This window comes from Mesoplodon densirostris, chromosome 15 (genome assembly GCF_025265405.1).
Source record: "Mesoplodon densirostris isolate mMesDen1 chromosome 15, mMesDen1 primary haplotype, whole genome shotgun sequence".
Taxonomy (NCBI): domain Eukaryota; kingdom Metazoa; phylum Chordata; class Mammalia; order Artiodactyla; family Ziphiidae; genus Mesoplodon; species Mesoplodon densirostris.
In genome coordinates this window covers 67716661-67735688 of record NC_082675.1, presented here as the reverse complement: position 1 = coordinate 67735688, position 19028 = coordinate 67716661, and the positions used below count along the sequence as shown (strand labels likewise).

The 19028-nt window shown below is 35.2% G+C and overlaps 1 protein-coding gene across 2 annotated transcripts in view; it reads right to left on the bottom strand.

Annotated features, from left to right (window-relative positions):
• Positions 1-19028, bottom strand: part of SMAD4 (SMAD family member 4) — a 59164-nt gene that overhangs the window by 25783 nt on the left and 14353 nt on the right. For both annotated transcript variants that reach the window (XR_009534469.1, XM_060118068.1), the window contains exons 2-8: positions 16751-17127; positions 15707-15881; positions 15234-15263; positions 10338-10550; positions 7203-7322; positions 6992-7108; positions 5511-5564 (exon numbers count right to left, since the gene is read on the bottom strand). Coding sequence is in view for 1 of the 2 variants with exons in the window: in XM_060118068.1 (XP_059974051.1) it covers positions 5511-5564; positions 6992-7108; positions 7203-7322; positions 10338-10550; positions 15234-15263; positions 15707-15881; positions 16751-16999 (958 nt within the window). In the remaining variant the exon portion in view is untranslated. The remainder of the gene's footprint in view (positions 1-5510; positions 5565-6991; positions 7109-7202; positions 7323-10337; positions 10551-15233; positions 15264-15706; positions 15882-16750; positions 17128-19028) is intronic.

Sequence of the window (19028 nt, the reverse complement as noted above, 5' to 3'; positions counted from 1 at the left end):
TCCATGTTTAAATAAGAAAAATAACTTTTATCATCATAAATTGCAACATCTGCAACTACACTTAAACATTATGTTATTATTTCCCAGTCACCAAAGGGGTTTCTGTTTGCCTAATATTTCAGACACCATGCAACAATGATGGTTACATAAAGCTGCATTTGGCAAGCTCTGAGTATAAAAAGAAAGTGACATCAGAGTTGCACCACAGACCAGGGACGAAAAATGACCATCTAATTAAAAGGATTATTAAGGCTCAGGAAAGCAGGAGGAAGGGGGTTACTATCTGTGAGGAGAGACAGGGCTAGAGGTAACCTAATAGGTAATCCAGAGAAGTTAGTGGTGTTGGGATACAAAATACCATGTGAAAACCTTTTCTAAAGGTTTAGAAATGGTTCTAAAGGTTTAGAGTCCACTCTAAATTTGTTATACAACCAGGAGGGAACATTCTTATTTTTAAAACAGGAGAAGGTAACAGGAAACCCTCATTAAGCCTTTCTAGATCTCTCTGTGCTCTTTTGCTCCAAGGACCAAATGTCACATAACTGACAAGTCTGCAGCCTCTCAAAACTAGTATCAACAGCAAGACAGAATTTACTCATTTCCAAGAGAGCTTTCTTAACGTCCCAACTCACTTGAAAGGGAGTGGGATTGTTATGTGCTTGCTGACGGTGCTATTTTTAGTTTCTTGTTCCTTAAGTTAGTGAGGTTGAACTGGTCCCATGAAGTCTATGGGCTGCTTGCTCATCACTGACCAGAGGAAAGGTTTTGAAAGACGAGTTAAGAACATGAATTTGGGGGCTTCCCTGGTGGCGCAGTGGTTGAGAATCTGCCTGCTAATGCAGGGGACACGGTTCGAGCCCTGGTCTGGGAGGATCCCACATGCCGCGGAGCGGCTGGGCCCATGAGCCACAACTACTGAGCCTGCGCGTCTGGAGCCTGTGCTCCACAACAAGAGAGGCCGCGATAGTGAGAGGCCCATGCACTGCGATGAAGAGTCGCCCCCTCTTGCCACAATTAGAGAAAGCCCTTGCACAGAAACAAAGACCCACCACAGCAAAAATAAATAAATTAATAAACTCCTACCCCCAACATCTTCCTTAAAAAAAAAAAAAAAAGGAACATGAATTTTTTTAATATAAAAACTCAGCTAAATATTTTTTGTAATGAGAAAATGTATTACAGAGCGCAGCTTTATCAAAAAATTGTTATTCAATTATAATAGAAAATGTAAGTCTCCAAGGCATTCTTTAATTTCTGAAACAAGAGTCATTCAAGAAAAAGTTAGAAATCTGGTTGAAGCACCTAAATGACTCATTATGAATTATTCCTTTTATTATTTATATCTGAATGAGATGTCCTATGAGAATCTTTCACGAACACATAAAGGTACTCTCTTAAATGGTAGATAGTTCCAAAGTACTAGAACACAACCTGAATTTGAAAATCTGTGAATTCTGTATTCATTTATCAGTGAGCAAAACAACCTCAAAGACGCTGAGGAAACTCTTCGCTTTAATTTGCAATCAATATTTAATTTAATGAATATATCTCAGCTTTACAAAAAAGCAAAAGAGTGTTAGTCCATAAAAAGAAATGATTAAAAATGAAATGATTAATTTTTCCAAAAATATTTTTCAACTTAGTTATCAAAGCCTAGAAATCACCAAGTATATGTCCTGTCTGAAATCTTTTATACCAAGGTAAAGACCAATACTAATTTTTTTTCACTTTCAACGATTTATATTACTTGTATTTCCTAAGACATACATGTAATTATATTCAAAAACACTTTCTCAAAACAGATATACTATATATTATTGATGATTTTTAATTATTAAAAATATTTTATGTATTCAGAGATATGCATATTTCCCATCTATACAGTCCTAAGTCAGTGGTAGAATATTTTAGCATTTCTTAATCAAACCTTACAGGGCTGCATTAACCATACACCTAATACAAAATATTTTTACTTTCGTTTCCTCTTCTATTTGTTCATGAAACAAGGATAGCAGATCTTGTAAACTACTAGCTAGGATTTACAAAGTACTAGATAGCAGGGGACACGAGGGATTAGGGAATGCTTCTTCACAACAGTGGTGTGACTTTAAAAGAGGTCACCACACTTAAGAGGGTAGGGGTGTGAGGTATGGGCATCAAGATGGCCCCAATGATTCTCACCTCCTGATATTCACATTCTTATATAGTCCCCTCTCCACAAAATAGGATCTTACAAAAATGAAGATGTGATTTATGAGGTTAAGTCTTAAAAGACCCTGAGGTTCTGTCTTGCTTTCTCTTGATCACTCAACTTTGGAGGAAGCAAGCTGCCATGTGAAGACACTCAAGAAACTCTACAGAGAGGTCCATGCAGAAAGAAACTGGAGCTTCCTGCCCACAATACCACTAACTTGCCAGATATGTGGTAAGCCACCCTGAAAGTGAATTCTCCAACCCCAGAAAAGCTTTCACATGGTGGCAGCCTGAGCCAACAACTTGACTGCAAGCTCAAGAGAATATCAGCCAGAGCAAACAACAGACAACTAATACAGAGTATATAACATATCTGGCAAAGAACACCATGCACAAAAAAAGTACAGAGGGATGATATAGTCAAGCAAGCTTGGGTAAGCAGTTCAGGATGGTTAAAGTATGAAGAGATGAAGCTAGAGAAGTATGCAGGGTCCAGGATCAGAGATTCTTTTCTGCCCAGCTAAGGAATTTGGACTTTATCCTGTAGGCTAAGCAATAAGTAGGGAAGTCAGTGCAAGTTCTTCAACAGAGAAATAACATAACTAGATTCAAATTTTAAAAGAAATACTGAGTAGTAGTAGAGATTAAATGGTAGGGAGGAGGGCACTATGACTGGAAGCTGTCCCATTAGGGAGACCAGTCAGCATATTCTCTTACCAGTGCAAGAGGAGAAATGAAGAACAGCTGTGAGGTAGAACTCTTCTGGGGCCCATCCGTATTCACAGTCAGAGAGTTCACAGCCAGCTGGGTTCCAACATGCTGACTCCATTAATGGTACAGGCGCAGAGCTGACCCCTCCCGCAACCACGTGGACAAAGACCTTTCAGTATAATCCTCGCCATTAAGTCACTTCCCGTTCTACTCAAAAACAGAGGCTTTAATGCCAGTGCAGAGTCCTACAGATGCATATCCTCAAAACTAGTGAATGCTATTCCCTAACCGCCAGGAGCTATTAGGCCTCAACATGAGTTCCACCATGAGAATGAAGTAAATCCATCAAGAGGCCAAAGCGGGCTTCCCTGGTGGCGCAGTGGCTGAGAGTCCGCCTGCCGATGCAGGGGACACAGGTTCGTGCCCTGGTCCGGGAAGATCCCACATGCCGTGGAGCGGCTGGGCCCGTGAGCCATGGCCACTGAGCCTGCACATCCGGAGCCTGTGCTCCGCAATGGGAGAGGCCACAACAGTGAGAGGTCCGCGTACAGGAAAAAAAAAAAAAAAAAAGAGGCCAAAGCAATTGCTTAATCCAAAATGGAGTCCAAATAACTAGCTAAATGCCACCATTCCCAACCCCACTCCACTATTCATCCACGGTAGATCTTTCTTCAGAGCCCTGATTATCCCTACTCCTGTGGACCACCTTCTGCCAAGCCATATGAACATTGAGGACCACACCCTCCAATATGCCAGGGGTCACTACAGATTCTCAATGATGCTGCCTTGAAGCCAGCAAAATTCTCACTCTTAAGACTCTAGATTTCCCCCTTTTATCACAATATATTTATTAACATGAATTAAGATTCTGATACAATTATTTCATTTATATAATTTCAAAAAGCAGTAAAACCAAACTACTGGATTGTTTAGGGATGCATTCGTTTTCAAAGAGCAAAAAAATAAAATCCATAAAAAGCAGGATAGTGGTTATCTCTGCAGGAGGAGGTGAAAAGTTTTTGACTGAGACAAAATGCATGGGGAGGGAAAATTTCTGGGGGAGCTGCAATGTTTTAATTTTCAGTCTAGGTGTTGGTTACACACGTGTTGGCTTTAATGTTATTCATCAGACCGTATGTATACTGGTTTTATGTACATTCTGTTTATTACATTTCTTAATAAAAACGTTTATAGAAAGGCAAGACCCCTTGACCCACAAAAAATGTTTAAAACCACAAAATATGCAAATAACATACAAGGATAATTTAACTAGTAATATGTATGATTAAAAAATGTTAAAAATATAAACATGTAACTAGTAAATATGTATCGTTAAAAAATATTTCTGTCCCACCAGCAGCATTTTTCTCCTTATCAAAACAAATATTTGCCTCCCAAATCAGTAAAAGTTAATTGAAGTATCACATCTAGTGCTGGTGAGCATGATAAAACTGGTTCTCATACTCTGATGTGATCACTAAAGCAATGTGGCCTTTTGATCCAGAAATTCTTCAAATTCCCGAAACTGAAATATGAGAAGAATTATAAGCATGAAGATCTTACCCTCAATGTTTTTTTTTTCTTTAACAACTAGAAGAAAAGTTAGAACCAACATAATAGCAGAACACTGTTTAAGAAAATTATGTATCTATTTGAGGAACTATAAGTTACTTTTTAAATTGACCATTATGGTTACTGTAGTTATATTTTAAAAAAATCTTCAATGGAAATATATACTGAAATATTTATGTATCTAATAATTATATAGTATTTCCATCAAAATAATAGGTAAGGATATGAAAAGTAGGTGAGGGTATAAATGAAACAAGATTGGCCATTAGTTGATAATAGCTGAAACTGAGGAATGAGTACAATGAGGAGGATTTTCTATACTTGTATTTGATATATGTTGAAATTCTCCATAATAAAATTTTTGTAAAACTAGGGGGAAAATTAAGGTGATGAACTGAAATTATATAGCTGCATCTTTCTAAGCTAAGAAAAACAGATAGGATAGAATGGAGGGAAGAAAAGCAAATCAAAATCCACTGTTTATGTTAAGAAGCCTTCAATATTTTCTTTTACTTCCAAACTTTCTGTTTTATTACTTCTATAGTTTACTTAGCTATTTCATCTACTCTTTTGAACATAATTTAGTGCAAATAGTTTCTAAATTCCAGTTAACCAGAGATTCCTGAATCTACCTTCTAAGACAGATACAGTGAATTATTTTTCTGTTCAGCATCTACTTCAGATTCTTCCTGGTTTTTTAAGCTAGCTTTTACAGCTGTTCTATTTTGAAACCTAGTTTCTTCTACTGCATATTTATGTATTACATGCATCTTAAAACCAATATTTTGGTACTTTATATTTTAGCCGAAAATGCAGTTCTTGTCTTTTCTTTCAGAGACAGTTAAAAAGAATCAAATATGGACAGTTTATGTGTGCTTATATTGGTTACTCATAAACTGTTGATTAACTAATGCCATGAGTATTGTACTTATCTGAAAAGTTAAGTTACTCTGCAGTTATATTAAAATCTCTCTGTGTTTCAATTGTCATAAAGAAAAGCTAAATGTAGGGAATTAATTTTGAAATACACTTACCAGGATGGTTAGAAATGGGAGGCTGGAATGCAAGCTCATTGTGAACTGGTGGCCCTAAAGAAAAGACAATAAAAATCCCATTTTCATTTATTAAAAGTTTTCCAATGCTGAAACTTTTAATAAACCTTAAATATAACTATCATACCTTAGGAATTGTTTAGATCAAGCTTATGCAATGTCTAAGAATGTAAAAGCTTAGTTTACTTTATAATAAGCAAATAATCTTGAATTACTTTTGTAGCTATTTAATAGTCAACGTTTTAGAGCTTGTATGCCAACTGTTAAACAATTTATGATAGTTGTACATGCAAAATTTAATGTAATTATAAATTATCCATGCAATACAGTATAATTCATAATGTAATATATAATAATAATTCAAATTGTTAGGTCCATTTTAAAACAAGTGTTTATTGTTTATTAAATTAAGCATATTTACAAAATGGCACAGTAGCTAACATAACTGAGATTATTATGTGTTAAGACATTGTGCTAAACACCTCACATGAATTATTACATTTACTTCTTACAACATCCCTTGAGACAGATACTACTATTACTACCCTTAAGGCTTAGGGAGGTTAAATAACTTGCCAGTGGTCACACAGCCAGTTAAGGGTCCAAACTCAGCACCCTTAACAACTATGCTGGCCCAGGCAGCCATTAAAAACTACGTTCTCTTAAGACATGGAAAAATAGTAACATAACTGTAAAAAAGCAGGGTACAACAACATAGTCACAGTCTGATATCCTCCTCCCCCCAAATTTATATATATACCCGACTATATGACTGGAAGGAAAAATGTGACAAAATATTAGAAGTAGATATCTCTGGGTAGCAGGATTCTGGATAATTTTTATTTTCTTACTTACTCCTCTGTGTATTTTCCAAGTTTTCTTTGGTATTATTAATCTTATAATGGAGGAAAAGGGATTTAATATATATGAAAGATTTATACTCTTGATTTTACTAGGCCAAATGAACAATGTTCCTATTCTGCCTGAAACTACAAGCTATGGTTATCAGTAGGGTAGCCCTCCCGATCAAGCCTGCACAGAGTAGAGGAATGACAGATTCAACATCTGAGTGTCTATGGTATGCTGAACTCTGTGGTGAGAGAAACCTTGAGATCTTGACACTCAAGGAGCTTCAATCCACTTAGGGTGGATATACAGGTACACATGAGATCTAAGAACATACACAAAACAAACAAACAAATGAATGGCAATCAATGTGGTGTTAATGAAATATCGGCAACAAAGAAATAAAAGTATTTTGTAAATATCAATCCTCTAAAACAAAGGTATGATAACATAACTATGAAAAATAAAACTGTTCACAAAAAATACTGAAAAGCACTAATCATTTAATGAAACTAAACTGTAAGATGAATAAAAGATGTAAAAACATTTTTTAAAAAATAGAAAGAAAACAAAGTTCTCAAAAAGAAAAGGCCCTTACAACAAAAACGAGAGCTTACAGTAATGTCCGGGATGGGGCGGCATAGGCGGGTGGTGCTGAAGATGGCCGTTTTGATGGTGAGGCAAATTAGGTGTGTATGGTGCAGTTCTACTTCCAGTCCAGGTGGTAGTGCTGTCTAAAAATTAAGGCCCACATGGATTAATTTGCTTTTATAAACTCTGCCTATTTTTTCTCAACTACTTAGAAGATTTTAAAAAGCATATACATACTATGATGGTAAGTAGCTGGCTGACCAGTAAATCCATTCTGCTGCTGTCCTGGCTGAGGCCCTGAAGCTATCTGCAACAATCCTTCACTATGGCTGCCTGCCAGTATACTGGCAGGCTGACCTAGAGGAACAAGAAGACATTAATATGGTACATTTATAGAGGCAATCCTATGGTTTTATACAGTAAATGAAGGATCAATGATATCTGATGGTCACAATTATAAAGATGAGCAAAAAGTGGAACTCACCCATGGCCTATATAATAAAAAAAAACCCTACAGTCATCTATAAAGGCAAACCTTAACTTGAAGAAGTTCGAAATTATTCTATCTTTAAGTAATATCTAGCTAATTTTATTGGCCCATTTCTTCACAAATATTCTTCAAATGCCAGCAAAACCCCACTATAGGTCTAGCCTATCATAATAACTTCTTCAGAAGCACATCAGCTCACTCCCAGCCACTCCATCTAGCTCTGGACCTTTCTGACTAGGACTCCAAAAGTCCAGGCTCAAGAAAATGTTGAAAACTGGAAAGTTCATTATTATCAGCACTGGTACTGGTAATGGCAGAATGCTATAGGGTGATCAAAGAAAAGGAGAGCAGGCAAATATTTTTAATGGAATGTGATGGGTAACGTGAGAAGGTTAAAAAAAAAAAAAAAAGGTAAGCTCCACTGTCCAATCAACACAGCATCTGCTAGTTAAAACAAAACAAAAAATCAGTCTATTTTGAAATTTTTTCATGTGCTTTTAAAAATCAAGAATTGCCTCTAAGAATACTATCATACTCCTGGATTCACAAGAAATTAGTTGCTCTCTCTGTATGTAATATACCAGGAGAACTACTGTATTCAAAACCATTCTAAGAAATTGCTTACATTTTTAAGGCTTTATTTTTTGTAGAGAAAAAGCTTAATTTCTTCAAGCAAGTATTAATTAAGTCAATACTTAATTGACTGTGCATCTCACTTGGAAAGTAATGAAATTCCATAATTGTTATTTGTTACTGGCATTACCTCAATCTTTTCTCATCTATATGGGAGTATAATCAGATAGAAGAGAGTAAATGACACCATTGCTCGAATATGCAATGAACAGCTCAAAGTATCAAGAAAAAGGAACATCTTTCTCCTCTCTACAACTCACATTTCCTTAAGGCTAAGATTATAAAATTAAAAGCTAAAGAGACTACTTCAATACTCTCTATTTTTTTTTAAGAGGATGTTTTCAGCTACCTCCCATCCTATTCATCACCCTCAAATTTTTGCATCTTTAAAGGTTAATTACATTTTTACTCTTGCTTTTTAACGACTGTACATGTTGCATACTCTTAACTATCTTATAAAAACTGTCACTATGCAGAAGAAATTAAATTATTTTAATTTACTACAGATATTTAGAAAGAAACCCTGAAGATATTCAGGTACCAAATGAACATAAAGCCCACTACAGTTATCTGTACTGAGTATTTCCATTACACAATTCCAAGTACATAAAATGAAATTAAACAACTAAATCAGCTCATGTAGTCTTCCAATTCCCCTATTTTAGTCCAATTTCTTTTCTTTCTTCTAATTTTATCAATACACTTTTTGAGATCTAAGGAAACATTCTGCAACAAATTCTAAAACTTATGGTAATCATTACTCATTGCGAAAATATATCCAAAAAACACCAAGACAAAATTATCCACATTTCATTCATATCACTTTATTTGGTCTTGAATAGGACTCGGCCCCAGGGAACGTCACAGTTAAAATGAAGTCACTTTAGCAAGCATCAACAAAGGCATGCAAGTTCAACCTCCAGGTAGTATCAAGAGAGGTAAGCGGCACTAATCTACGCTCAAGTGGCTGTAATGTACCTTCTTTTATTCTCCTTCCCTACCCACTGTTTGTCAACTATATTCCCAAATTGGTGAATAAAGAGTAGACAGATAACAGAAGCACCAAGTGGTTAAAGATTCACGTTCTCAAGTGTGTTTTTAACCTATATGGCCCACTTGGAATATGCTGTCTATAGTGAAACTGTCATCTCATGTAGCAAATCCAAAAGATATTGTCTGAAGAGGTAAAATGAATTAAAGAGGGGGAAATTTGGTATACTTTATTTGAAACTCAATCGTAGAAATCAGTCCTCCATTTATTCCAAAGATCAACTTTCTATGTTGAATCTGATCTGATATTAAAGTAAACAGAATAATGCTTCCTTTGATATCAACTAACAAAGTATCAGTCCAGATCTATCAACAATTCACTGCTGATGTGGGCTTAGATACAATCTCCTTAGCAAGCAGGTACAAATAACACAATACAAATGCCAAGACCCTGTTCTGTGATTAATTTAAAAACAAAAAAAGGGCCACTCAACTTGCCAAGTTGAAAACTGTCCAACCTTTGGTAGCTATGAAAATAAGGTCATTATTTCCTTGACCAGGCCCCAAGAAAATCTGAACCTAATAGCACTCTGCCTCCATGACATGGCAGAGAAGGTGAGTACCTCTTTAACGGGAAGAATCTTTTGAAAACAGACTTGTGAGAAAAAAAATAAAATAAAGTTAGATACACAGAATTTAGCTTTATTTCAAAGTTGACTAAAATACTTAACATCTATCTTGAGGGTTATATGTTTGTTACAAACGAATTTGTCAAGATTCCTTTTTCTAAGTTTGCACAACTGGAGACTGAGATGACTATTATAAAGTAATATTCTGCCAGATAAAGCAAAATAAAAATACTGATTAGAGGAAAGCTTGCAATTCCATTAACAAAGATTTTTATAAACCTCTTGGTTCAAAACTACTTGTTGGTAATTTAAATATTTCTCTAAAATAGATCTGAAAGCTTAAGAGACTTCTTACTTCTGCATGTAATAAAGTACAAATTACACCATTAATTTAAATTATTACTTAAATTCCAAGTGACTACACATCAACATAAGAACATTTAAATAAATTACAAACACCTTTTTTTTCCAGGACAACTCAAAAACCTATTTAATGCTTGATTACCTATGAAAGATACCATAGTACTTTTAATTTTCACTTACTTGGAGGTTTCCTCCAAGTGGCTACCTATAAATATTTAATGGTTAGGAAAATTCATCTTGCTGACTACATCTGACTCTACAACTCACTTGTGGAAGCCACAGGAATGTTGGGAAAGTTGGTGGTGCTGGTAGCGTTAGACTCAGATGGGGCTAAGAGAGCTGGGGTGCTGTAGGTCTCCGTTGATGCACGATTACTTGGTGGATGCTGGATGGTTTGAATTGAATGCCCTTCAGTGGATAATGATGGCTGTCCCTCAAAGTCATGAACATATTCATCCTTCACCAACATACTAGGTGGAGCTATACAGAAAAGCAAACATATTTTAAAATCTTATAAGTTTCTATTCCCAGAAAAAAAAATCTTATAATATAACAACACCTAAAATCAACTATAGTGTATTTCAGTCTAACTCAGAATTTTCTCGTACTATTTTTAAAGCATACTATTCTATCAGCAAAAGCTATTTATTTAGAGGTAGTGGCATCAGATCAATCGGACTGACTCCTTGAAATCTGAAGGTAGACTATATTCCAACAACCTCCAGCAATGGTCCTAAAGAGGTATTTTTAGTTTCTTGATTAATAATCTAAAAGTAATAATCACCTTAAATACACAGAATAAAGTAGACAAAAAATCAAGTGGCTGGGGAAAATATTTACCTAGTTAAGACGACCAAATTGAGATCAAGTAATTACTTTTAAAAATCTTTTTGCTAATTTCACAGTGTAAAAATATGAGTGGGATCTGACAGCTATCCAATTCCAGATCTAGAATTACTGTTAAGTAACATATTCTTTGAAAGTGAAGTATACTGAATGTCCCCTGAAAGATTAGAATGGGCAGAAAAATCCCAAATGGTAAGTCAAACTGAAATTTCCTTCTAGATACCCAATCCCAATAATGATGTTTGATAAATATGTAGTGTGAAAAAACTCGATAAGCAACATCTTTTACCTACGTGGTTACACCTTAATAAGCAAAGCTAGGCTCTAGCTGATGTAACACCTTTTCTTGAACAAACCAGGGAATAATTAGTTGGCTTTGTTGTGAGGAAAAAAAGGAAAATTGAAACTGCATTTATAATAATCAATGGTTCTCTGCCCAGAACCTCCCCATTTCTTTTTAGGCTATAGTTCTGGGATTTGCTTTTTATCTTTAGCAAACAATGCTTTACTGCATCTGAACTAACACTACCCTAGAATTTTATAATCCGTTGAACTCTAACACTAGGTTCTTTTCTTAGAGTAGTTAACAGTCTACAAGAAGACATTCTCTTTTCCATTGAGAATCAGCATATAATGCTCCTTATCTTTCTCTATGTTAATCTTTGAAAAAAACCATTACACATAAATACTAACTAGTTACACAGCTACTTTTTTATTAAACTGAGAATATTTCAAAGAGGTCAGAATAATCTGTTGTTCAGACTTCCACATACAATCTCTTAAAGGGCTTTTTCATCCATCAAAAGTAATGAAGATGCTGATATTTTTAAGACCCATAAATTCCACTACAAAGAGTTTCTCTTTAGAAAATTCTATGGAAACAAAGAGATAACCAAAAGGAGCTTAACATATCATTATATGTCAGTAAAAAAAGTGGATCTAACCACTCACCACTAATGTTGGCCAAATTATAAAAATGCAAAGAAAAAATCATTTGAGACATAAAGTGGGTATGACTGTATTTATTCAATTTCTTAAAAATTATACTCTTCAACAAAGTCCAATGATTTTCTGCATATAGAGCCTGACATCTCTATTAAATTCTTGGAAATTTTAGGGTTCTTTGCTGTTTATAGTGACTGGGATCTTTTTACCAAGATATTGGTATTGCTAGTACATAAGGAGAAAGTTATTGATTTGAGGATATAGCTGGTCAACTTGATACTCATTATTTCTGCTTTTCAGTTGACGCTTTGGCTTAATGGGCAATCATAACAACTGAATTCTGGGCATTCCCTGGTGGTCCAGTGGTTAGGACTCGGTGCTTTCACTGCTGTGGCCCGGGTTCAATCAACCCCTGGTCAGGAACTAAGATCCCATAAGCCGCATGACGCAGCACCCCCCCTCAAAAAAAAAAAGAAAGATTTGAAAATAACAACTGAATTCTGCTTTTAAACAGTTATGCCTCATAACTTTTTCTTGCCTAATACGTTGGTTAAACCTTCCCAAGTGTAAGTTTGGGACGTCTACCAGTCTACAGGTCTCTTAAATCAAATAACTTAAAACATAAGTTTCTTAGGTAAACTGGGTATCAACAAGGATAGATGTCTGCAATGTACTTTTGCCAAGAGAAAAAAGGTAGGTTATAAAACACTACTGTACACTATGATCATACTCATGTTTAAAAAATCACATAAGTGAAAAAGCAAGGTCCAGTACAGTGCACAATATGCTTTTTGTGTAAGAAAGAAGGGAAATAATACATGTATTTTTGCACAAAAAAACCCTGGAAGGAAACACCAGAAACTAATAAAAGTGATTACCTGAGGTAGGGGGGAATGGGGACAGGGGTGGGAACACTTCTTTTCACTGTATACCTTTTAATAGTATTTTGATTTATGGACCATGTATTGCCTATTCAAAAAAATAAGATTAAAAAAAACATATAGTATATATTTTTAAAGTCCAGGAAACAGACACCAAACTATTAAGTATTTCTCTTTATGGACTAGCATTCAACAAATTAATTCACTGAAAAAATATTTATTGAGCACCTATGTTCCAGGTACTGTTCTAGCACTTGGGATACAACAGTAAACAAAAGAAAGATCACTGCCCTCACAAAGCTTACAGTCTTTTATGATACTTTTCTATTGTTTAAATATCTAATAGTGAGCACACATTACTCCAGCCCCTCCTAGCTGTCTAATCTTGGGCAAGTTCCTTGACCTCTCCAGGCACCAGTCTCTACATCTGATAAAATGTAAATAATGCCACCTACCATGTAGGAGTATTATGAATGATGACACAATATTTGTAAATTATTTTGACACAAAATAAATACTTACAAAGTGTTAGCTATTATGATTTAACCATACCCTTAGAGCGGTCATACATGTATATAGAGATTGTAAAATGTTCTGTGAGGAGTAAAGAACACATAGCAGACAGAAAAGCTGAAGACACTGAGCTCATCCTAGGTCTCTGCTCTTTATTACCACCAGCAAGCAGGTCACAGCTTGTCTGATGGTACTGTCACTGTCTTATTTACCTTTTCTTTCCTCCACTAGACTATGAGCTCCCTCAAGTGGAAAAAACATACCTTATTTATCTTATCATCCCTGGAACCTAACACAGTACCAGGCAATACATGTTCATTAAATATTTGTTAAAATCAACACACAAGTCAATGTGGTCATGGAAAGTTTCACGAGAGAGATGAGACAGGCTGGAAATGATTACCACCAAGATCCCAACTCAAAAGTGAAGGAATTATCCCATTTGCTTAACTTTTAACTACCTGGCCTTATATTATTTCTTTGTCCAAATCTAAAAGGCCCTGTGAGGAACACCTGTTGTTTTCTGAGGAAAGAAGCCACTGAAGCCAGCCTTTACATAGCCACCACTAGGGGGATCCATAAGGCTGAATATAGGGATAGAGCAACTAAAAGGGGCTATCAACCCACACAAGCCCATCAATAACAGGTACTCCTAACAGCAGTATTTTAGGACAGGAAGCAGTGTAATGAGTCTTCAGAATCAGATCTCCTCACAACCACGCCCCTAGGAAGATTCTGATATAGTTATCACTACAGCTGCCCAACCCCTAACACCCACTGAGCTAAAAGCTTTCATTCTCCAAAAACACAGATGAAGAATGGTGAAGATCTGAAGGGTGTTTAATTTCAAAAAGAGGTGATATGATATCAACATCTGTGTGGTGAAGAGACTGGGCTTTACCCAATCAATCTTAAAGCTACCCTTCTCAGACCACCACAACAGCTTCCCTTATCAGCCCACTGTTCTCAGAAACCAACTAACCCTTAACAAGTATGAAAAGGCACTAGAGTCTTCCTTTATTATTACTGACATGGAAGAGAAGTGAGAATAAAAACAAGTAGACTTCTATGCTCTTCCTAAGTTTTAGTATCAGATGATATTTCTGACCCATCTCTTAAGATTCTGCAACAAAAGAGGTGCTGAGCCACTAATTTGCCTTCAAACAATGGCACACCTTACTAAGATGACAGTGGCTCTTTTATCAGAATTTCTCTGCAAATTAATTAGTTCTTACAGAAACTTCAGTTCATTAACATGTTCCAAGAAACAGAGCTAAAGTTTTAACAGACCCCTGGTTCTCAAATATTACACACAAAAAACACCTCCCATATGTTACATTTCCCTGCCTCAAAACACTCTCTCCTTTTAAAAATAGGATTAGAACATCTGTGATTGGCAGATACTTTAAAGTAGCCTTGTTTTATTTACTCAAAATGTAACAAGACTGAAAAGAATTAATATAGTACACAGTTTTAAGTCCTTCATAAAATTACCATTCATAAAAATAAGTTAGGCTGAAATGAAGAAAAATGAGAATTTTGGTGTTTTTAAACTATATTATACATATTCTAAATTAACAGAGGTTATTTATACCCATTTAAATTAAAATAAATACTTTGAGGATTTTCAAAAAAATAAAAATAAAAAAATAAACTGACTCTGTGAGATTTTCTTCCAAAGTAGCCAGTTTTTACCAATTCAAAAACTATTCTTCTTTTGTAGGTTTTATGTTCCCCTATCATATTTTTTAGACTACTTTCGGTCATAAACAGCAGTTCAAAGCCAAAGAGCCAACAGCCTATTTAAATCCAGTTTTAAATGCTGATGCATGCCCCTCCCCAAATCTACATTTCCAAAGCAGTAAGTTTTTTTTCTTGTCAATGTTACCAGCACCCATGAAAACTAGTTTTGGGTCAATAAAGAATAAAGGGGATGGGGTAAAAGAAAAGAGAAAGTTACAAGAAACGAATTACCTACCATTACTCTGCAGTGTTAATCCTGAGAGATCTTAAATTTTTAAAGGGGAAAAGAAATATAAAAGAAAAGAAAATAAAACATTAATCATTAGCATGAAAATAATTTCCATTATATTTAAAATAACATAATGTAAATTTAAGCCAGGGATTCAAAACTTCCATGAACCATTTCAATTCAAGAATAGTAGTATAAATGCTACCGAACAATGCATAAATGCTTTCCATCTTATTTTTCAAAAACAATGTTCTAAATGGGCAAAATACCAACTATGCATACTTAGTTTTAGCAGTCAAAATACAAGTTTGTTCTGAATTCAAATTTAAATATTTGTATTTCATTAAAAATGTCTTATTCTTTAACCTTAGTTGACGTCCTGGGCTATCTCCAAATTCGTAATTTAACTTAGAAAAATTAAAACACTATTGAGATCTTCTCCCTTTGTGCTTCTAAGCATAAAAGCAAAGTCTACTTACCAATTCCAGGTGATACAACTCGTTCATAGTGATATGGATTCACACAGACACTATCACATTTTAAGTCAAATGCATACTGACAATATTTAACATGTTTTAATTCGTTTTTGTGAAGATCAGGCCACCTCCAGAGACGGGCATAGATCACATGAGGAAATCCTTTCCGACCAGCCACCTAAGAAAAATAAATGACCATTTATTGAGCATCAGTTATATAGCACATGTTATACAAGGCACTTTATATGTTCTCATCCTTACAGTCCTACAGAGTCAGTATTAAATCCCCATTTCCTTAATGAGAAAAACTAAAGCTCAAAATAACTTACTTGGCCATGGTCACAAAGCAATAAACTTAGGTATGATTTCAAGGCTTATGCTCAGGTTTTAAAAATGCAAAAAAAAGTACGAGTTTGAAAAAGAAACCATGCCTAAAATCTAGAAATAAACATTTTAAATCTAACAATATAAACTTTCTATATGTTTCTTTAAAAGTATTAAATACAGGAGATGTATTATGTAGTTCTATATGAAAAATCTGATCAGTGAAAATAAAAGGTAAAGAAAATTTGTAAATGTAAGTTTTTAACTCCACAAGTGTTAAAAGTATGCTTGAATTCTTCTGGATTGTTTTTCATATGAAAAGTACCAAACATACAATATCAGATTTCTAAATTATGAAAGAACTGAGTATAACTCAGTTTTCAAAATGTGCATATAATACCAAAAAAAAAAAAAAAAAGGATACAAGGATGAATACCAAATTACTAAAGATGTGGCTTTTCTTCTGAGTTTTATTTTCCAAATTTTCTACACAGAACATTTTTTTTTAGTCAAAACATTTTAAAACTTTTAAGCTATATCTCTGTTGTATGGAAGACACATTCTTCCATATATTCCCATAATATGTACTGGTATAGGATGTACTATGATATCCAAAGAGACGGAGCAAGCATTAGATTTCCCATAGTAACTTAAGAGAAAACAAGAATTTGTAAAAATCTGCCACTACCGAAGATACAGAAAAGCCTCTAGAACAAGACTAACCTGAAGCCTTCCATCCAATGTTCTCTGTATGGTAACACATTTGCTAGGATGAGCTCCATTTGTAGTTATAGCTGTTATTAAAGAATCCAATTCATCTTTTTTCTCCTTCAGTTTCTTTACCAAACTTTCAATTGCTCTTTTTGCAAATGTTTCACTCTCTCCACCTTGTCTATGGCACATCAAACTATGTACAATGCTCAGACAGGCATCATTACTTGTTGGTGTATTCGTAATAGACATATTGTCCATTTGTTAGTTATTTCTTTTAAATCAAATATGTTTCCAATTTCCGGAGAAATTTTGATCTTTTGGAGGCAGTGAAAAACAACGGTTAGCGTTGCAATCAAAATTATTAGACATGTGGTATTCAGGATAACCTAAAAAAAAAAAAAGAAAGAAAAGGAGACAGATATTAGAACACATTTCACAAACTAGATTCAATTTCTTGGGAAAAGATGGAATTGTTCCAGTTAAGTCAAAGACTGAATGGACGTGATTAAAATGTGGTGCTTAGCATTTTAAATGACTTAATTAAAATGTTGCTTTTTTTTTTTTTTTTTTTTTTTTTTTTGCGGTACACGGGCCTCTCACTGTTGTGGCCTCTCCCGCTGCAGAGCACAGGCCCCTGACGCGCAGGCCCAGCGGCCGTGGCCCACGGGCCGAGTTGCTCCGCCACACACCACCAGGGAAGCCCTAAATGTTGCTGTTTTTGACATTCCCAAAATGTTAAAGTTAGGCCTTCTCATTATTATAGAGATATGTTCAATCAAGTCTTGTCGACTGTACCACACCCTAAAGTAAAAATTTAACACAACTTAAAAAGATTACTTATGAAGACCAGCACTTTAAAATATTCTTGATCAACAACTAGCTAAACCTAGAAGTCTATCACTACACATGAAAAATTCACCATCACCTGGTACCAAATGCTGTTTATCAGTTAACACACAACTTTGTTATAAGAGACCACTGACAACAATAAAAAGATGAATAATTTTTAAATGGGCAAAGGATTCTAATACTCATTTCTCCAAAGAAGAATGGCCAATAAGCACATGAAAGATACTCAGTATCATTAGTCATTACTGAACTGCAAATCGAAACTACAAAGAGATACCACTTCACATCCACTAGGTTGGATAAATCAAAAGAATAGACAAAAAGTATTGGCGAGGGACTTCCCTGGTGGTCCAGTGGTTAAGAATCCGTCTTGCAATGCAGGGGACACCGGTTTGATCCCTGGTCGGGGAACTAAGATCCCACATGCTGCAGGGCAACTAAGCATGCATGCCACAACTAGAGAGCTCAAGTGCCACAACTACAGAGACCACACACTCTGGAGCCCGCGTCACAGCTAGAGAGAAGCCTGCACGCCACAACGAAAAGCCCACTCACTGCAACGAAAGATCCCGCGTGCCGCAACTAAGACCCAATGCAGCCAATAAATAAATAAATAAGTAAATATTTTTTAAAAAAATGTATTGGCCGGAAAGCGGAGAAAATGGAACCCTCATATGTTGCTGGTGGGACTGCAAAATGGTACAGCCACCTTGGAAAGTAGTCTGACAATTCCTCGAAATGTTAAACACGGAGTTACCATACAACCCAGCATCCCACCCTTAGTAATTCCATCCAAAATTACCAGAAACCTATGTTCACAGCAGTATCTTAGAATAGCCAAAAAGTAAATATAACCCAATTGCCCCTCAAGTGACAGATGTATAAATGAGTATGTCTATATAATGCAATATTATCCAGTCATAAAAAGGAATGAAGTACTGATATTTGCTTCAACGTGGATGAACCTGGAAAACATGTTAGGTGAAAGAAGCCAGTCACAAAAGGTCACAAAAGGTGTTGTATAATCCCATTTATATAAAATATTCAGAACAGGCAAATGACCAAAACAAAAAGTAGATTAGTGGTTGCCAATGGCTGGGGCGGGGAGAGGAGGAGTGGCTGCTAATGGGCATGGAGTTTCTTTTGGGAGTGATGAAAATGTTCTAAAATTGATGGTTGTACAACTCTGTCACTATAGTGAAAACCATCAAATCATACACTTTAAAAGAGTGAATTTTATAGTATGTGAATTATATATCAATAAAGTTATTATTTTTAAAAAAGAGAGACCACTAAATTCCCCAAAAGATTTTACCCATAAAAGCAACAGGGTAAATTATTTTCAAAAAATTAAACTATAGAAAATGAATATTAATTAAAAATCCATTCAACATTCATAACACAAACTAACTTATCTAACCTCAAAATCTCACATGGA